General features: G+C 35.6%; 1 protein-coding gene across 3 annotated transcripts in view; it reads right to left on the minus strand.

The window, feature by feature from the left end:
• Positions 1–19,831, minus strand: part of LOC113233038 (maternal protein pumilio) — a 96,860-nt gene that overhangs the window by 60,398 nt on the left and 16,631 nt on the right. Inside the window, exons 3-10 of one of the 3 annotated variants that reach the window (XM_026467989.1) lie at positions 17,182–17,314; positions 16,468–16,617; positions 16,182–16,380; positions 15,252–15,447; positions 12,779–12,851; positions 12,537–12,637; positions 3,865–3,878; positions 3,705–3,780 (exon numbers count right to left, since the gene is read on the minus strand). In XM_026467989.1, coding sequence (XP_026323774.1) covers positions 3,705–3,780; positions 3,865–3,878; positions 12,537–12,637; positions 12,779–12,851; positions 15,252–15,447; positions 16,182–16,380; positions 16,468–16,617; positions 17,182–17,314 — 942 coding nt within the window. Of the gene's footprint in view, positions 1–3,704; positions 3,879–12,536; positions 12,638–12,778; positions 12,852–15,251; positions 15,448–16,181; positions 16,381–16,467; positions 16,618–17,181; positions 17,315–18,279; positions 18,508–19,831 lie in introns of those variants that run through there. The other 2 variants (XM_026467990.1, XM_026467988.1) reach the window with 2 other exon arrangements.

Below are 19,831 nucleotides of genomic sequence, written 5' to 3' on the forward strand. Positions count from 1 at the left end.
AAATACTATTGTAATATTATTACCACAAACATAAAAGTTATTGCGATGTAAAGTTGTCTTTATTTCGTGTAATTACATAGAAATAGTAAAAAAAATCCTATTTCCATTACAGTGACACGGAGTATTTTGTCGGTCCATTTGCAAAATATCCTGTATAATAAAACAAGAAATTAGTGACAGAAAAAAATTAGATTTCATAAAAATTTTGAAGTTTTGTTGATTTAAAAATACCAAATATTCCCTGACCGGATTTACAGACAAGAAACAGTTATCATTGTCGGATGGTGTGTTTAAATTAAAACAGAATTATGTAGTGACATGCAAGTGTGCTTTTTTTAAACACCCATTATACTCTGTTCAACCATTTATTTCACTTTTGACAGCTCGAATTCTAATCGATTAGTGATGTCCTAATGCGTTTCCGATTTTTTTATAACAACCGATTTCACCGAACCAAATTCTAGTGATGATTCCCGTTCATACGGAGAAGAATCCGACGATTCATTATAATAAACAATAATAATGTATTATAATTATTTCTTATTTATTTAATTTCATTATAATTTATTAGACAGGTATCAAAATTTATCAACTTGAATAATCTTTGTTACATAATCTCTTGACTCGATAAATGCCGCAGCTAAAGAGCACGTCTCTTCACTAAAATTAAAAAATAAGAGTGCATTTTTTTGTCTATGGTTGTCTGTCAATAACTACGGGACTTCGAGGGCATGCATATGCCAAAAGTTAAATAAATGGGTGGACGGAGTATGCAAAAAGATTTCATGAAAATCTGTTCCTACTTCGCGTCTAACAAACAAACGCTTTAGGCTGCCAACAGATGCACTGCACGTCTGCAGCTATTGTATGCGGTCGAGAATTTAACTGCATGCGTCGGCTGCAGTCACTGTGGACGATTGTCCGAAAATCAAATGTAGCAGTTGACATTTTGAATATATCCTTTTTTAATATAATCTTTAATAGTCACGGCAAAAGGTAACGACTACTAGAGGGTTTAATCAACTAATAGTAAAATAAAAACACGATCGTTGAGACTTTTCTCTACGGTTTTATATCACTTTTGTTTACATTTTACATCTCAAATTCCACCGCAAGTCGGGAATTATAGACTTAATTTGTAGACAAATGAAAAGGATTTCGATAGCTTTTTTTTCTTGAATTAAAAGTGAACTTAGCGTTTGGAATCATAAATGTTCTGAATACAGTTCCAAAATTATAAGTAACATATTCCATTTCAACATCAACAAATACACTAAGTTTTTGAAATAGACACGCAGCGATATCTGCTTGAAGTCAGTATCGACCGAATGCAGTCGGTTTCGATAGTTATACATATCACTTCGCGCATGCAGTCCGTCTAGTAACAACCTTAGATACATGTCACAAGAGAATTCAAGTGTATAGGTTTTACTAGATAATTAACACAACTACGAGTATAATTAAACTTACCGGACTTCTTCGCGGGTACATTTTACTATTTTGACTGCTTAATTTTTTCTTTATTTTTATAATATCAAGTGACGGAACGAACAAGTCGTGCGCCTGATGATAAGCTACACACCTGTCCCATAACAGTTGCAGTACCACTAGCGAGACGATTTAGAGGTTGAAAGGCGTATAACAATAATAGCTTCATATTAAAATGGCCCTAATGGATATGTTATTGTTTTTCAGTACACAATACAATGCCGATAGTAATGATTGCGATTCTTAAAATATGTAATATCAAATACATTTATATTAGGTTTTCGATGATTACGAAATATTGTACCTATATTAGGCGATGGAATCAGAATTACAAAATGTGAACATACAACTTTGAAGACGACATTTCATCGATTCAAAACTTTTTTTTCAAGTTAGGAACCGGTGTTACTTTTGATATGACGAGTAATAATTATTACGGAATAATGACCTCGTCGATTAATATTATTCATACCCTTGACGACACTACGTCATTAAGATGAAACACCAAGGAAACGCGAAGCCCTACACCATCAACGCTCATTCCCAGCAACGTTACCTAACTACCCATCCTTTCTTCTATTTACTACCTACTTTCTGCCAGGCGTTGCATAGCTGGCAAAAATTTGGTAATCGGTCACTGCGTGTTGAACTTCGTTTCCAATCTTGATCGGTAATCCAAAGCTAGTTATCCCTTAAATTAAGCGTTTTTTACGTAAAGGCATCAAAAAACAAAAGGGCGGCCAAATTGTGTACCTCGTTTTAAAAAGAGTAACGTCTCGACAGTATTTTGTTTGCGCATAATACATGTACAGACAATTTAAACACAATATAACAAAGCATACATGTATTTTAGATATTGGTACAGGGTCAAGAGCACATCAAGCCTGACACTTTAGATTTAAATCCAACTCTATACGATAAGAACCGTCCAAAGTACAAAGTGTCAAGCTTGATGTGCTCTTGACTGTGCGATTCACAAAATATTTTTGTTTGTAATGGCAACACCTCTATTTACGGTCCGTTCCGCAATCGCAACGGTTTCGTGCCCGCAACTGAATGTGAATTTTTAACCTTAAACTGACGCTACTCAACGAGGGATGTGGTCCTACCTAATCGATAATTGGAAACCATGTGGCTGTTTATAATATTAAAAAAAATATTCCACTTTTCATACTTGATTAAACTAATATACATAATTCATGAAATTAATATATTAATATAAATTATTATTTTCTTAATGGCGGCCACTAGGCTTGGACCAGTGTCAGTTTTATAAGAATAATATAAAAAAGTATGGCGATCGTCGCCAGTGCAACTTTCCATGACACGTTACCACGGGTTGGTGAAGCTGTCACTGTCAAGAGTAAACTCGAACCATCAACAAGTTTAATCAATTAAATTATGTTGTTTTTTTATGAAGGATTTATGTAGTTTTCTATAATTGTATTTCATTTTATTTATTTTTTAAATACATTTGCTATGGACATTGAAACAAAGTCAGAAATAGTAACAAGGAAACCAATCTTTCGATTTTCCTGCAGCTTCAATCCAACCTTCTTTTATTTTAAACTCTTTGGAAAAACTTAAAAATTAAAAATACTCTACATTTAATCTACGAGTATAATGGAATTGAAATATCTAAAACAATAATACACACACATTTTTCTTAAAGCAACAGCAACATACAAATTGACATGAAATTGAAACGGTTATCCGAAATATGAGTTGTGTTAAAGTTATAATAATAATAATAAAATAAAAGAAATTAATTTAAGGTGAATGCTTTTCGCTTCGATATTTAAGGGACTTTAATTAAAAAATCATTGTAAGAAATTCAAACATTTCAGTAAAAAATTATTGTCGCTAAACATCAATCATCTTAAATGAACATCACTATATTTGAGCCTAAAAATTTCTATGGAGACAAAAAGAAAACATTGAATAATAATAGAAATAGTAACTAAAAATGCAAATAGCCGATGGAATGTTATCTCACTGGTTTTAAAATTTTGTTTTCACTCTAATTTTTACAAGGTGTATCGCTACACCTTGGCATTTTCACGTTTTACGAGAGATCTTGTATGTATAACGATCGCCATGTCACTGTGGCGATGTTTGTAGGGGTGTCACCTCGATATGATCATTTTGATTTTGAAAATTTAGTAAGACTCGAGTAAATCACTGTATAACTGATGATGATTAGAAGTAGCACTGACCTGTACATCGAAGGGTTGATGATGCTGCGTGGTGTCGGGCTGCTGGGGTACAACGTTAGCGCCGTTGACGAGGCTGGCGGCTCCACCTGCGACGCCACCTACGCCTACGCCGCCGCTCGCACCTCCCACACCACCAACGCCGCCAACGCCTCCCACGCCACCGACGCCGCCATACTGAAACAAAGTCACCTTCTATATTGTGTCCAGTACAGCTTTCCTTAATGATCGCGTCACGGAATAAATTTATACAGTAGTTAAAACATGCACTTTACAACAAACAAAAAAGAATTAAATAAGAAAGTTATCTTAAGTATTCTACGAATTCCACGGTAATAATATTATGTTTTGCTATTTTAGTACAATGTAATATTAAGTAAGTACACTTGAAGTAATTTACGTAAGTACGTACGACCTATATTGATTAAAAATAAAACGAATGACTTCACCACAGAAAATATTGTAATAAGTATTCGGCTTTTGGTAACTTAACCATAAGAAAGGAGATAGAAATTCGAACGTTATGGGACCCATCTATAAAAAAAAACATTCATAATTATGCAAACCAACCAATACAACCTTGAAAACTATCTTATCTTAGAAACCAGTAGTAACTTTAAGTAATTTTGTCGAATAGCATTTCTTGTTTGTATTGATGCAAACTATCGTTTTAAATAAGAATAAGCGAGGCCAAGTCTTTCCTACTGTGACCGCGTCTTTTAGGTGAAGAATAGTAAGTAATATGGCTCTACAGCAAAAAAGTCGTTAAAGACAAAAACAAAGATGTGCAACAAGTACATATAAAAATACCTAAATATAAAAGTACATATAAAAGTTCCGTGGCTTAGTTGGCAAAGCGTCTGGCACGATTTGCTGGAAGGCGTTGGTGCAAAACAGCCGGATCGAATTAATTTTTTTTTAGTGTTCGATTTTTGGATTAATAATTATAACTACTGGAGTAATCACAACAATAATTAAATGTTATTAGTCTAAATAGATGGTCAAACATCGTGACATTGAGTAAACTTAAAAATTACGAATAGTAAGTAATACACATAAGATTATGATATTATAGTTGCAATTTCAATGATAATGATCGTAGCTGTAAAATAAAGCTGCGGTATGCTTAGGGATATCGAGCCGGCAGCCATGGGGATGTCTCGGCAACCTTGGAGATACTTCGGCAGCCTTCGGGATGCTTCGGAACGCCAAGTGCGACTATACGGGTATGCGGAGCGAGTGGAGGCATGCACGGCAAGACTGATCTGAAGGGACCAGGCGCGAGCAATATGTCGCGACGGATTGCTTCAGCATGGCCTTACCGACGCTTAGACGCGTCCCCAGGTGGCGGATAGGGGAACGACTCCCAGATATGGGAGCTACCGGCCTCGGCCGGCGCGGACCAAAACCAGCACGGGCTAGCCGATGGGGGATAGGCTGGAGGAGGGCGTTCCGTATGGGCTCTTCAATGAATGAGATGGAAACCTTAACAAGCCTCGTCAGAAAAACGCACACGTGCCCACTGAGTTTCGGTCCAGCACAAATCTGCGTTAGCCCACTATAAACGACATCCACGATTTCCACGACGTAGAGCTGTTACTCTTAGCAGTCTCCAAGTATGAACGATAGACTTTGCGTTTTTTTTTTTTGGAGCAGTTTAGTCACTAACGAAAGACTGCTGACCTTGCACGAAGTGGTTGGTGCAAGGTCAGCAGTCTTTCTACCCTAAAAACACACCCACAGCCTTAAGCATCTCTTCTCGCATGATGTGATATGTGATTTCGTTAACAAAAATTAACGAAATCAAAGAAAAATTGTTTAACAGAATAAAAACAAACGTATAGTGATCATAAACTAAATTGCTTACATTACAAAATCCTGTGCGTTACACCCATATAAGGTTTTCCCTTAGAGGATGAAAAAAAAAAATAAAGGAAAGGAGCTGCCCTAACTATAGAATGAACGTGCGTATCTAAACAAAAATTTAACGCTACAAATGGCGGATTTCTTTAATCTATCGACAAGTCATTACCGAAATGTAAATGTACGGCTTGAATGTTGAAACTGTTATTTTTTCTTTCTTTAATTTACTGTAATCAAAGTATAATTAAAACGTTTAATTAAAGTAGATCAATATTTCATTTGGGAATATCTTGTTCTATTTCTGCGAACAATCAGTCACTCAGTCACATTTTGTTAATTTATATGTACTTTCTTTATTTTGTGTTAATTGTGGCAATTTTTTTGAATTGCGTTAAAAAACCAGTATGCATTTCATGTGCGGGCGGACAAACGTGTGAACACTATTGGCCGAGCGCCTTTGATTTGTGATCAGCTCCAAATGAGCTCTGTACACGTTGGCGCTCGCCTTCACTCGGTCAGCTAGGCGAGTGACATCGAACAATGGCAAGACAAGGCAAATAGGCTATCTATACGTTGGTGTTGGCCTTCGTCCGGCAACGTTGGATAAACATGTCATTGTATTACTGGCTTTAAAAAATAGTAATTTTTAGTATTAGAGTTGTCAGTGAGAAAAAATCGGAAACGAGTGGATAATTTTGTTTTCAGGAACTGAGTATGCCTAGTAAATGAATGAGTTTTGTTGAATCTAAATTAAATATAATATTATTTACCAATAAACCTAATGATGGATTTGCATCATTATGTAATCTAGTTACATTCAAAGTTCTGTTAAAAAATGACTCTCAAAATGAAACGAATAAATGAAGATTTGTTTTTGATCCAATGCTTATATTCGACAGTCCTACGATTTCCAACCATACTTTTTTCCTTTTTCATTTGTAGGTAAACTTGAAATAGTAAAAATAATAATAAAAACCTCGTAGTAAATTGTTTTAATAACATAATATCGGTAATATGTACGCTTACAAGAACAACACTATCACAAAACAATCATTAACAACAATCATCAAAATATACAAACAAGTAGGCAATCTGAATGAACCAAAGCAAAATTTGGCAAAATTTATGAATAAATTACTTAAATAAATCTAATTACACGAGATATTTGGGCTATTGTGTAAAATAACCATCCCTGTTCAATGTTACATTCGGTTGATTTTCACTTTTGCTAATGCCACATCCCTTAATGCTGCAGCGACGCATTTTTATTAATACCTAATTGTTCTCACTGTCAATATTTTAGTCCATTTTATTACTATCCATGCAAATAATTCAATAAAACCCTTGGAAAAACATTTGTTTTGACATTTGATGTACTTTCTTTTGACAACCATATCATGTACCTCATGTACCTACTGCGAAATGAACACAGTTGGCATTTAAGATGACGATACGTATTTTCGATTCCCGTGTTCGACATTAGTTAAACAAAGACAATGAAATGTTTATAATTTCAATGTCTAAATGCATCATATACATATAATGTCTGATTTATATATGTCAATATATAAATCAATATAATAACATGTCCTTTGGTTTCCATAGTCTAGTGTTTGGCACAGACCAATGTAACCAATGTTATGCTATCTCTTGGCTTACGACGGCACGCAGCACTGTGATTCCCCCATAGGCCATAAATCAAAAAAAATCATTGGCTTATCCCGGTTAGATCAACTCACTAAGTTAGTAACTAGTTAACAAGCTTCCAAAAACTATAAATATCAATGTAATTAGGTCACGTTATCATTCACTTTTGTGCATCGGAAGTGAGCGCATCGCGAGACTAATTATCACCACGTGTGAGTCATCGAAACCTAATCACTTTGTTTTTGAGTGTCACTATTCCAAATCAAGTGTTTACGTGTTGTGAAAGCATGGAGATCCAAGAGCATGGTATGTACTTTTATTATCAATTTTTTTTAATTTTTTTTATGCATATTTTTTTTATATAATTTTTTTATTGAAGGCAGTTTTTTGGTGAAAATTTTTGGCATAACTTAATTTCCTTTAGACCTACAACTTTTGGCTGCGCTGAGCTGCACCTGAGGTATATGGTTTTTGAATAAGGAATATGTCCTTATTAAGAGCTATAAGTTTCATTTGCATCTTGCTGCCTCTTCTTGGCTTAAAGGGGTGTCAAAGTATGCATGTCCATAGTATTGAATTTTTAATTTTTTTTTAAGTTCAGCTTTCATATTGTTTTAGGTACATTTTTCAAATGTTCTGTATCGAGGATGACAATTTTTGATATTTGGCACTCTAAAGTGGGTAATCCAAATGAAAAAATGCAACACGTCCTGAGCACTTTGACCGAAACATCATCCCTTTCTGACGACATCGAAAATATTGATTTAGAGACTTTAAGCCTTAAAATTAAGAATATTTGTAAACGAATTTCCCACTACTGGGCAAAGTCGAATCGTACTAGATCTAAATTCTTAGAAAAATATTCAGATTGGCTGCATGTCGTTGAAAATATTGATGTACAGCGAACTGAGTTACGTGTATCTCAGAGCTTTGACGAAGTTAAACCATCAACTTCTTCATCGCATGGCCGTCCGAGAATTAACTTTGACGACACCAGTAAACGTACAAAAAGGAGAAGATTGGCTAGTTTGTCTAACCAAGACCCTTCTCTTGTACAGTCATTGCTCAATGCGTCCGATAGCTTGTCTTGTCCTGAAATCGATTCTAGCGAAGTTTTATCGCTCATTGTTGAAGCTCAGTTAACTCGACATCAATATATATTAGTAAAGAAATTTATAGACAATAAGTTTTCAAAAACCATTTTCCCATCTTACCAAAGTGTCGTGGAATCTAAAAAACACTGTTATCCTTCAGATATTACTGTTACAGAATCATCCGCCGAAGTCGAACTTCAAAGTTTATTAGATCATACTGCCAATCGGATTCTCAAGTCTCAAAAAGATGTTTTGGATAGTGTACCTAATGAGTCTCTAGATAAGATATCTTTGATAGGGAAATGGGGTTTCGATGGCAGTACAGGGCATTCAGAATATAAACAGTGTTTTTCTGACTCCACTCTTGAAGACAGTAGCCTGTTTGTTACTTCGTATGTGCCACTTCAGCTTGTTTTGACAACAGATAACAAAGAAAATTCAGTAGTTTTGTGAAAAAATCCTCGTCCTTCATCAACTCGATACTGTCGTCCTATACGCCTCCGATATTTAAAGGAATCGACTGCAGTGTCAGTTGAGGAAGAAGCTCATTTTAAAGATAAAATAAGGAACTTGCAGCCTACTGTTTTCAAGGAAGAAGATCGCGAATATCGCATTACTCATTGTTTGCAACTTACTATGGTAGATGGTAAAGTGTGTAATGCACTTAGTGGTGTTTCTTCATCAAAATGTTTTATTTGTAACGCCTTGCCCAGTGAAATGAACAAAATTGACGAATGTTTAAATAAGGAAGTCGATGAGAGTAAATATGAATTTGGTTTATCACCTCTTCACGCGTTAATACGTTTTTTTGAATATTTTGTTCATGTCGCGTACAAGTTAGATGTTAGGAAATGGCAAGCTAGGTCCGCTAATGACAAAATGCTTGTTGCTGCAAAAAAATCATATGTTCAGACTCAATTTAGAGAAAGATTAGGGCTTATAGTGGATAAGCCTAAAAGTGGCGGAAGCGGAACATCAAACGATGGTAATACAGCCAGGCGGTTTTTCTCGAATTCAGAAATTTCCGCTGAAATTACTGGGATCAAGAAGGATCTCCTAGATCGTTGCTGGATCATCCTTCAATGTTTAAATTCGGGATATAATATTAATAAGACGAACTTCGAAGAGTTCGCTTTAGAGACGGCTCGGCAGTTAGTTGCCGAGTATCCGTGGTATAACATGCCTGCTTCCGTTCACAAAGTTCTAATTCATGGTGCTAATGTTATAGATTACGGTTTGTTGTCAATCGGAGAGTTGTCTGAAGAAGCAGCTGAAGCGACTAACAAATACATCAAGTCTTTTAGAAAAAATCATACGCGTAAAATGAGTCGCATTGTGACCAACACAGATTTAGTAAATAGGCTGCTTCTTCATTCAGATCCCTTCATAACAGGTCTACGAAAGTTACCTGTTAAAAAAAAAGGTGTACTGTCAAAAGCTGTATTAGACTTGTTATGTATTTCAAGTTAATATTGTTGAGATTTAATGTATTTTGGTATAATTTGTGTTTTGTTTGTATTTTGTAAAATGAACTTTTTTATGTATTTTTATTGTTTTAATTTATTCATTTGTGGTTATTGTTAATACAAATAATCATTATTTACACAGTTTTACCATTAAAAGTCGCAGTATAAAATGTTTTAGATACATCGTCTAAAAACAAAATTACTGCGAGACATTTTTACACCTAAATATTGTCAAATATTTTTTAAAATGTATAATTTTATTAATTTACGTTTACCTAATCATATTTTAACGTAATAAAATAAAAAAATAATAATAATTTCGGAGTTACGTATTTATGACCGCCTTAGTATGGAGCGTGAATCACCGTGCGCAGTAGTTAAACAAAGACAATATCATGTTTATGTTTTCAATGTCGAAATGGATCATATACATATAACGTCTGATTTATATATGTCAACATAACATGTCCTTTGGTTTCCATAGTTTAAGGGTTTTCCCCAGGTTTTCCCTCCTAATATTAAAATGCTTTGCCTTTTATGTTTTATTTTTTAAATTTCGAACTACAATGGAAAACAGTTTTACATTTATAAATTTCAGTAACCAGTACTTTTTCTATTAATATAATAATTAATAATAAGTTAATAAGTTAATATAATTAGCTTGTTCCCTAGAATTTGTTGAGTAGTGTATTTTCATATCACCTGAACCAAAATTTAAATTAATTATTTGTATTTTCAAATTGGCTAGCTGTTTTCGTTAATAACTAGTTATCCTCTTCCATTCTTAACAAGTATGACTATTAAACAAAAAAGTCATAGGCTTCAGATTGGAATCTATATGTATCCCGTTTAGTGTTTTAACACTAATGTACACGTCATGTGTGAAACATGTCAGCTGTTGTAAAAACATTATCTTTTAACAATTGTGATTGGTTTGTTTCCTTTTTTTTGGAATATAATTTTTTTTTTATGTCATGTCAATCTTGTTGTTGGCTATATTTGTCTCGGAATTATATAAAAGTACTTTATTACAAATATTAGGTGCAAAGTACATAGTTCTGAAAGATAAATAAGTACAGTATTCGAACTTGTAGACTAGAAATCAAACTGCATTAATTCCGAGGGGTGATGGAAAAATAATAATAATGAGCATTGAAAACAATGGTTATGTTTGTGTTTTTCTTTTTCAACATAATCTCCTCCACGGTTAACACATTTGGTCCATCGATTTTCCAGACCCTCGAAACTTTTACAAAAAAAAAAAACTTTTCTTGTCCGTCCAGAAATTGCTCTACAGCCGCCATCACTTTGCTGTCTTCTTTAAATTTCCTGCTCTTGAGTTGTTGTTTGAGCTGAGGAAAAGGTATGTCACTTTGGCTAGATCTGAAGAATAGGGCGAATATTCGATCAGTTCGAACCCTGCTTCTTGAACGGCAGCCAACGCAACTTCAGTTTTGTTTGCGGGTGAGTTGTGAAACAACACCTTGCTCGCAGATTGCCCCATCTTTTTTCTTTAATAGTCTCGCGCAATCTTTTTATATGGCATGCGTAGTAAGAGCACGTAATAGTGGCTCCCTTTTCCAAATACTCCACCATAATAATTCCGTCAAAATCCAAAAAATGGACGCCATAACCTTTCCCGCCGAGCTTGACATTTTGAATTTCTTCGGTGTCGGTGACGATGGTTGTTTCAAAGTTATCGATTGATGTTTCATTTCAGGATCAAAGTGATTGGCCCAGCTTCCGTTCCATAGTCACAAATCGCCTCAAAAGATTCTCTTTGTCAGGTTGAACCTTTCCAAGATTAGCCCTTGAAATGTCAATCCGTATTTTCTTTCGCGCCTCAGTCAGCGTTCGCGGTACCCAAGGTGCGAGACCTTTTTCATATGCATTTCAATGGTGAGAATTCTTAGAAGGCTGCCATATGAGATCCCTGTTAGATAACTAGATGCCTGATGGTCACTCTACTGTCTGCCAAGACAACATCTTGGATTTCTTAAAGTTTTCCTCGGTGAGGGACCTGGTAGGCGGCCTTCGCGATGTTCATCTATCGTGGGTATTCTACCCAGGTTAAACTCTTTGCACCAATGTGCGACTTTAGAGTATGGAGGAGCAGAGTCTCCCAATGTTTCCACCAAATCGGCGTATATGTCTTTGGTAGACATATTTTCGAGCAGAGGTACTTGATGACAGCCCTTGCTTCGTTTTTCTCCAGTCCCGCGTTATCTCGTCGACTGCTCTGACTCAATTAAACGTACCTTCCAGAAACGACGACCCATTTAAAGATTTTTTTAAACTCATCTAGTGACGGTACTATACTAGTAAGCAAAATCAGTGTTTATTAGATTTTTATGAGTATTATAAATACCTCATTATCATTACTTTTGGATCACCCCTCGTACTTTAAAAAAATAGTCATCGTCGACATTCTAAACCTACAATAATTTTATTAAACCTTTGCGGTTTAATATTATCATAGAATCCAGTTTCCATTTGCGTGGTTCTTAATATGCATAGGCGGCAATCACTTCACCGACATAAAAAGTCAAGAACCGCAAATTGATCCTCTTTTTTGCCAGACACAATATTATGGTAAAATTAAAACATACGATTAAAGTATCGTCGAATGAGATTAACTGTGTAATACTGAGTTGTTTTAAATTTATTTTTGTTAATAGGCAACATACTTAACGTGCTTCATTCTTTTGAGCAAGATGTGCTCATAGTTTACAATAACTTATCGGTAACTTATGAGAAAAACTTACTTGTTGCGTATTTGCGAAACTATTGTTGTCAAACTGAGGATGTTGCTCCATTTGTAAAAGGAGTTCGATGTGTTGATTCATAGAATCGTTTAAAGTCATTCCTGGAAAGAATGGAAATGTATTAGGAAAGTAATGTAAATAATAAAAAACAACAATAAATTGCGAATTAGCAATATAATATTATCAGGTTACATCTCAATAATTCTTTGATGATCAGTGATTACGTCATGTATGTTAGTTACCTGGATGTATCTGCGGATGTTGCGGATGCGGCAGTCCTTGCAATGGAGCCACGCCTAACATCCCCGGGTGATGCTGAAATAAGATAGTACATCGCTAAGTTTAGCACTTTTTATGGCATTCAAACTGAAAAAGTCATACAGTACACTTGATGAAACGCATCTGCGATTCTAAGGATCGTATTCCAGAACTCTACTCAATACTCAAGTCAGGACTTGAGTATTGCAGTGAGCACTGAAAATCATACTCAAGTCCTTGCCATTAGGGTCGTATTTCCAGTACTTGAAATCATACTCAAGTCTGCTCAAATCCTGACTTGAGCATTGAGTAGAGTTCTAGAATACGACCCTTAGACTCAACTCACATTGGCGCAGAGTCGAAGCGTCGCGACGCGTCATGTTTTTCGCCTATAGCATATTCATCCCTATTTTCCCATTATTAAGGTACAAATTTGTGTTATGCAAATATGGAGTCTAGCGTCGACGCGCGTTACTTGAGCGCAGTGAGGTGTCAAACGCCGATCACACTGTGATCCGGGCGCACTAATGGGACAAAACATGACGCGACGCTACGCTTCGACTCTGCGCCAATGTGAGTTGAGCGTAAGGTTGAAATGTATAAAACTTTGACTTCGATTAGGCAAAAAGCGAGCTAAGCAAGTTCTTTGTATGTACAAACGAAGTTTGTCGAAATATAAAATTTGAATTAATTTTTTGCTTGAACGTAGGCAAAGTTCGATTTGTAAATTCGAAAAACTTACTTTGCTCGTCATTTTAGCTCAGTCAAAGTTTGTTTAATACAGCTCAGCCTGAACATGGTCTTCCACCTACGAGGTGAGGCGAAACGAGGTGAGACGAGACGAGACGAGACGAGACGAGACGAGACGAGACGAGACGAGACGAGACGAGAATAGAAATCTCGCCTGCCTATTTCCACTAAAAATTGCCATTAATAATAGCTGACGCCAGCTCGCGCTGTGGTTGGGATAGTGATGATTCAGTACTGTTCAGTTCGTCTAGCGATAAACACGCGGCTAAAGCTAGGATGTCTCGTAATTATTAATATTAAATATGTTAACGGAAGAATAAACAGATGAAGCCGTATTTTCTTTTTTATCTCAAATCATGTGTACTCCACAATGTTCAGTTATTTATTATACAGAGTGCCAGGACGAACAAGTCGTGCGCAAGGTATGAAGCTACACGCCTGTCCGCGACCATAGCAGTTGCAGTGCCATTCAGAGCTTTAAATCGCAAAGATCTGAGGGACACTGCCACTGCGCCTGTCACCTTGAGATAAGTTAATTTGTGTAACTTGCAAAATCTCATGAGGCTCGTATGCCTGTAATTTCACCAGCACCCTAACTCTTCAAAACCGAAATATAGCAATGCTAGGTGGCAGAAATAGGTAAGGTGACAGTACTTCCCTGGATAAACTCTTTCAGGAGCTCTACTGTACTAGATTGATATTAGTAGCCACGGCGTTTTGCGCGAGAAATCGTGGTTCCGTTGCAGGGTGCAATACTGTATGCAGACAGCAATACGGTTCAATATTACATCAACAAATATTTCAATTCTCGCCTCGCCCATCCTTGCCAATCCAGACCATTTCCACTGAAAATGCGCTAAGAGAGAATCGAGTTTTGCCACACAAATTTCAATTCTCGTCTCGCCTCATCCATGAAAAAGCACCTTTAGTAGCCTTAACATCACTATAGCGTTGTCGGCGGTGGGACATAAAGATGTCATGTCTCCTGTCAGAAATTGTGCTAAACACACACTACAATAGAACAAAAATTTGCAATAAATAATAGGAAATATTGCTAAGAATTAACGAATTACCATAACACCAACTCGATTGAACATACAGCTTTACTATAGATCATTTCACATAGCATGATTTCAGTGACTTTTGAGATTTGAAGTTTCTAGAGATGTAGTAATTTAAATCGAATGAAAAAAATCGTTTTAAATAATTTGTAATGAAGAAAGAATCGATTTACAGAAAATATTTTAAAAACAAATAATAAATAAAATAAAAGTAATAAATTATTATGTTATTAAGGTATCAAAAAACTATAAAACAAAAAATCTACACTAACTAAACAAAAAATCAACAACAAAGCATAAACTCAACTGCAACGAAACAAAATTTGAAGAATTACTCCAAAAACATCTTGCAATGCTCAAAACAAAAGAATACAACCATATAAAGGTGTATATAACTCGTATTGATGCGCGATACATACAAATATGGATAAATATTCCGTTTTACGCATCAAGCAATTGGGGTTATTTATTTTTATCTTATCATTGAATTTTCTTTTTACTTAACATAGTGTAATTTTTATTTCAAATTACAACTAAAACAAATATTGTTTGTTTTTGGTATATTATGACAAGTTTACTATAATTTGAAATATCATGACTTACCCTAAGTGAAAGGGACTTTGTATATAAAAGGGTAGATTAATACCTGCGGGTGGCTGAGGTGGGGCAAGTGGTGCAGTGGGGGTTGTGGCTGCGGTAGTGCGTGCGGCGGCAGCAGCGGAAAAGGGGTAGCGTCGCCGCCGTTGCGCACGGCACTCCCTGCGCCCATACCGCCACCACCAACGCCCATACCGCCACTTTCCTCCTCGGCCGGTGACGGTTGCCGCGATCCAGGAGTGCGGCTGCAACAAACAACATAGTTTATTATGTTGCTATACAACTGCTGAAATTTACACCAAGAAGTATCGTAAAGTGTTAGTGTTATAAATCTAACTTGCAAAATTCAGTAAAAATTTAACTAAGATTTACTGTTAAATGAAAAAAAGTAAACATTTGTCTTTCACAATGTTAATATGTTTACAATGTGTTATTTTGACAATTCAATATAAAACAAAAAAAAAGGTGTCTAAATTTAATCTGTTTACCATATGATTCATGTTTTGCAATAACGATATGATAAAAAGATTGCGTCTAGTCAACGTCTGAGGTGCGCCGGCGCAACTTAGGCGCGGCAGGCAAGAGTGCGGTGTTGGGGGGAAGTGGCATTGACAGAGGCCATGATCCACGAAGCGCGGTTATTGCCCGACCGACCTACCAGCTAGAAACACGCTGCTGCCGCCAAGGCGAGCATTTAAACACTTCGCGTTATGCGACCTTCACGATGGTCTTTGAGTTGTTACATTCGTTTCATAGCAACAGATGATCATGCTACACCTTTAGCATTTAATTAAAGTGATGTATGATGATGGTATATAGGATATATAATGATGGTTATGAATGACAAATACTATGGTAATGTTCAATAATTTCCCTTTAGTTTAAATTTTAAAAAATCTAGTTGAGGTTAGTACTAACTTGTGAGATTTTACATAAAATACAATGGAAATATAAAAATGCTTAGACCATGGATACTCACTTGAAAGCTTTATCATCTTCTTGGCCGTTGTGCAGTCCATTTGGCAGTGGTCCATGTTCATGTAGTTCATGCAGATCTTTATCAAATGGAGATGCTGATTTGTCTTCAGGTCTTTCTTCAAGAACCATGCCGCGCAATCCAGCTACCACTCCTGCGACAGCTTTTTCGCTACTACCGCCAGATGCAGCTCCACCTGTTTCTGTTTAAGCAAATAACACCTACTTCAGGACTTCCTCCTTATACAGAAAACATTTAGTCTGCTGGAGTAAAGTCAACATTCCCTTACCTGTAGGTGATCCACCTAGCACATATTCAACCATCTTGACACCGAGGCCGCCGGTATCGCGCGGTGATAGGATACTGCCGGCATCACCACCAGGGAACGCCACACCGCGCCGTGTGCTCATCATTGGAACACCTACATTGTGTTCAACAGCTAAAACGGGAAATTATGCAATTCATATATCATGCACTTGTCATCATTTCATGTACAATCATAGATTTAGTATATTCAATAAATATTAGACAACATCACATACATTGCTCTGATCCCAAAGTAAATAACTAAAGCACTTGTGTAATGGAAATCGGAAACAATGACATAACCACAAACACCCAGACTTCGAGACAATATAGAAAAGTTAATTTCTACACTGACCCGGCGGGCCAGTGATAGAACCTGAGACCTCAGAGATGGTGATACCATGAAAATCGGTGTGCAAGCCACTCAACCATGGAGGCCATCAATATTAAAATATTATGTATTACAATAATAATTATAATATTATATAATTGTAATAACAAGAATTGTTATTAATGAGTAAAATGATTTTATTTACTACAAATGGTATTTCTATTTTATTATTTAGGTATTATTTATTTTATTCACTCACAGAGCATGAAAAAATACCTTAATTTAGTGTTGATATGGCATAAATTACTAAGTAAAACAAACAACAGTGGGTAGTGATTTATTAAATAGAACAAAAAAGTAACAAACCTTGCGCAGACCAGGTGGGATCTCGCCACATCTGCTCTGGATTGAGCTGCAAAGGAGGCAAGTGTGGAGGACCCTTGCTGTCACCACCAGCTCCAGGGCCTTTGTCCCATAGCTTTTTTGCAGCAGGTGCAATCTAAAGATAAAATCAATCATTACATTATCTTGTGTCACAAAATTAAGATTTAAAAACAATAGTTTGTTCTATTTACGCACTTACTACCATTTTCCATCTTAGCCATAACATATAACAATGCTTTAAATAGAACCTAATTAAAACAATAGGCTAGACATTTTTATACTATTATGTACAAAGAAGTAGTTTGTAAATATGTCTACTACAGTGGTTAAATACTTTTACTATAAAACTTGTAAAACCCTTTTCATTCCATGTTAAATAATACTTGTAATTGAGAATAATGGTTGACACTAATTAGTACCCTATTAGGCACTTAGGCACAATCTTCTTTTTAATATTAACTTGAATATGTTCATTGGTTACTAATAATACATTACAATAAGAATCAAAGAGGTTCATTGAAAAATATTTCTAAAATCAATTAAACAAACAATCTCTAAATCCTATAAGGATGTTTGTTTTTGTACACTTATACCACCAAAATACATACATAGCAATATGAATGAATTATGAGTTAATGCATTTTTTTTAATACGATAATTTCTGACTTGAATAAGCATAAGTGAGTTACACAAAAGTTCATGAAGGCACAAATATACAAGTGTGCTATATGTAGTGATGCTTATTTCGTTGGTCACACCATGGCTGAAATGATGGCGACCAAATATATTTATGTTTCATTTCGCCTGACCTATAAGTCGTTCGAACAGTGCAGACGCCGTGAATCGCGCTCAGAAGCGTTATAGAACGCATAACCTCCGCGATTATGAACATATTCCTCATATATGAGAATTAATTTACCACCGGTAAACGAATTCCGTACCAGAAATGGCGGACACCGGTGACAAGTAAACAAAACAAAAACGAACCTGTTGCATAGAAAAAACCTAAATTTCGTCATTTCATGACTTAAAACAGTGATTCTATGAAACAACCTACAAGATAAAACCCATAAAACTCACCATGTCGGGGCCCATATCCTTAACATCAGTTTCGAAAAAAAAGTCACTCAAGGGTTTCATGCGTACAATCCGCGTAAAGCTCGATCATGAACTACAGCGAAAGCTTAGTTGAAACGATGGACACTTTGTACATGTACCACATGTACTACACAATATTTGCACCCAGCGCAACAATAATACAACACATTTCACACACAAAATGTTTATTATCAACGAAATAAAACTAGAAAGATCCAAACTCGGAGCACAATGTTGATTTGTTTCGAACAAAGGACATACGCCGACCACAGCGCCTGCGTCAAAATCCCCCATGCACGGGAGCGCGTCGCTAGGTGTTCTGGTTTCATACAGTCATACATAGATGGCGCTCAACTAAACAGGCGCAGATACCATAGTATGTAACCGTTCCGTCTTTACATGTGATTCACGTATTTATTCCTAAAAGTCAGCTGTTCCTTACTAGACACAACATATGACATGAATTATTAATTATCATCTAAAACTTTAAAACATTAAACCCTAAGTAAAATAGCAAAACAAAAAAAAAAAAACAAATCAAATAGTTACTTAATTTTATTTAAAAAATACAAGAAAGGAATACAATTAAGTAGATAGGGCTAGATTAAATAGACAAAGTGTGTCCCCGCAACAGTGTGCTCAAAATGCTGACGACTTTATCTTTTTTGAGGCTATGCTAATGTGTCAGCAAGGAGCTGTCGCCCTTTCGAGTCTCATAATGGTACTTTTTTTTTAAACAAGGGACGTCGGGACTCCACTGACTCAACGACTCGATTCTGAGACGTGAGTCTTATAAAGTTGGAATAAAATACAGCACCTATCTTTAACAGGATAATTGACGCCAATTTTTTTGTTTAATTTTTCAATATTGATATTGTGATATTCGTTTTTCGATATCTCAACTGACACCAGAGATAATAATGGTTGAAGTTAACGGTAGGGAGATACTTCGTCAATATTTAGCAAAGATAGTAAGTGCGTACAATAGCTTGTATGGTGTCATTACATTGGTAATGTGATTACAGACTTCCAACTATTTTATTTTTCAGCGAATTTTAAATATGTTTTCTTATTTAAGTACTAATTGAGCTCTATTTTTAGTACCATTAATAGAGCAGCTTTTTATAATCTTCAAATCTGAAGGGCAGCACCAAATTTCAGAAAACTAAAAGACTTGGTACATAAACATAATAAGCATATTCTACGTTAATAACTTAATCTCACTAAAAATGACGATTACGTTAGTTATTATACTGCCCGTATTACATGCCCAAGAAAACATAGTTGTTTATAATAAATTGAAATATTATGGGAAGTATTCGACGTATTTAAGATTATCTTGGATGAGAGAAAATGCGGTTTTCATTAGTTTTGTTCTTTATTTTTCATTTCATTAAGGAGACTTTGAATCGGGCGTCACGACTGAGAAATTACCCACCTTTTAAATTTTTATTTACTACTATAGCACAGCAAAGTTATCTTTTGATGTGGTTCCCAGACTAAGTAAAAAATCTATTTATTTAATTAAATATTT

The sequence above is a fragment of the Hyposmocoma kahamanoa genome, unplaced genomic scaffold, assembly GCF_003589595.1.
Source record: "Hyposmocoma kahamanoa isolate Upper Pololo Valley unplaced genomic scaffold, ASM358959v1 78, whole genome shotgun sequence".
Classification (NCBI taxonomy): Eukaryota; Metazoa; Arthropoda; class Insecta; order Lepidoptera; family Cosmopterigidae; genus Hyposmocoma; species Hyposmocoma kahamanoa.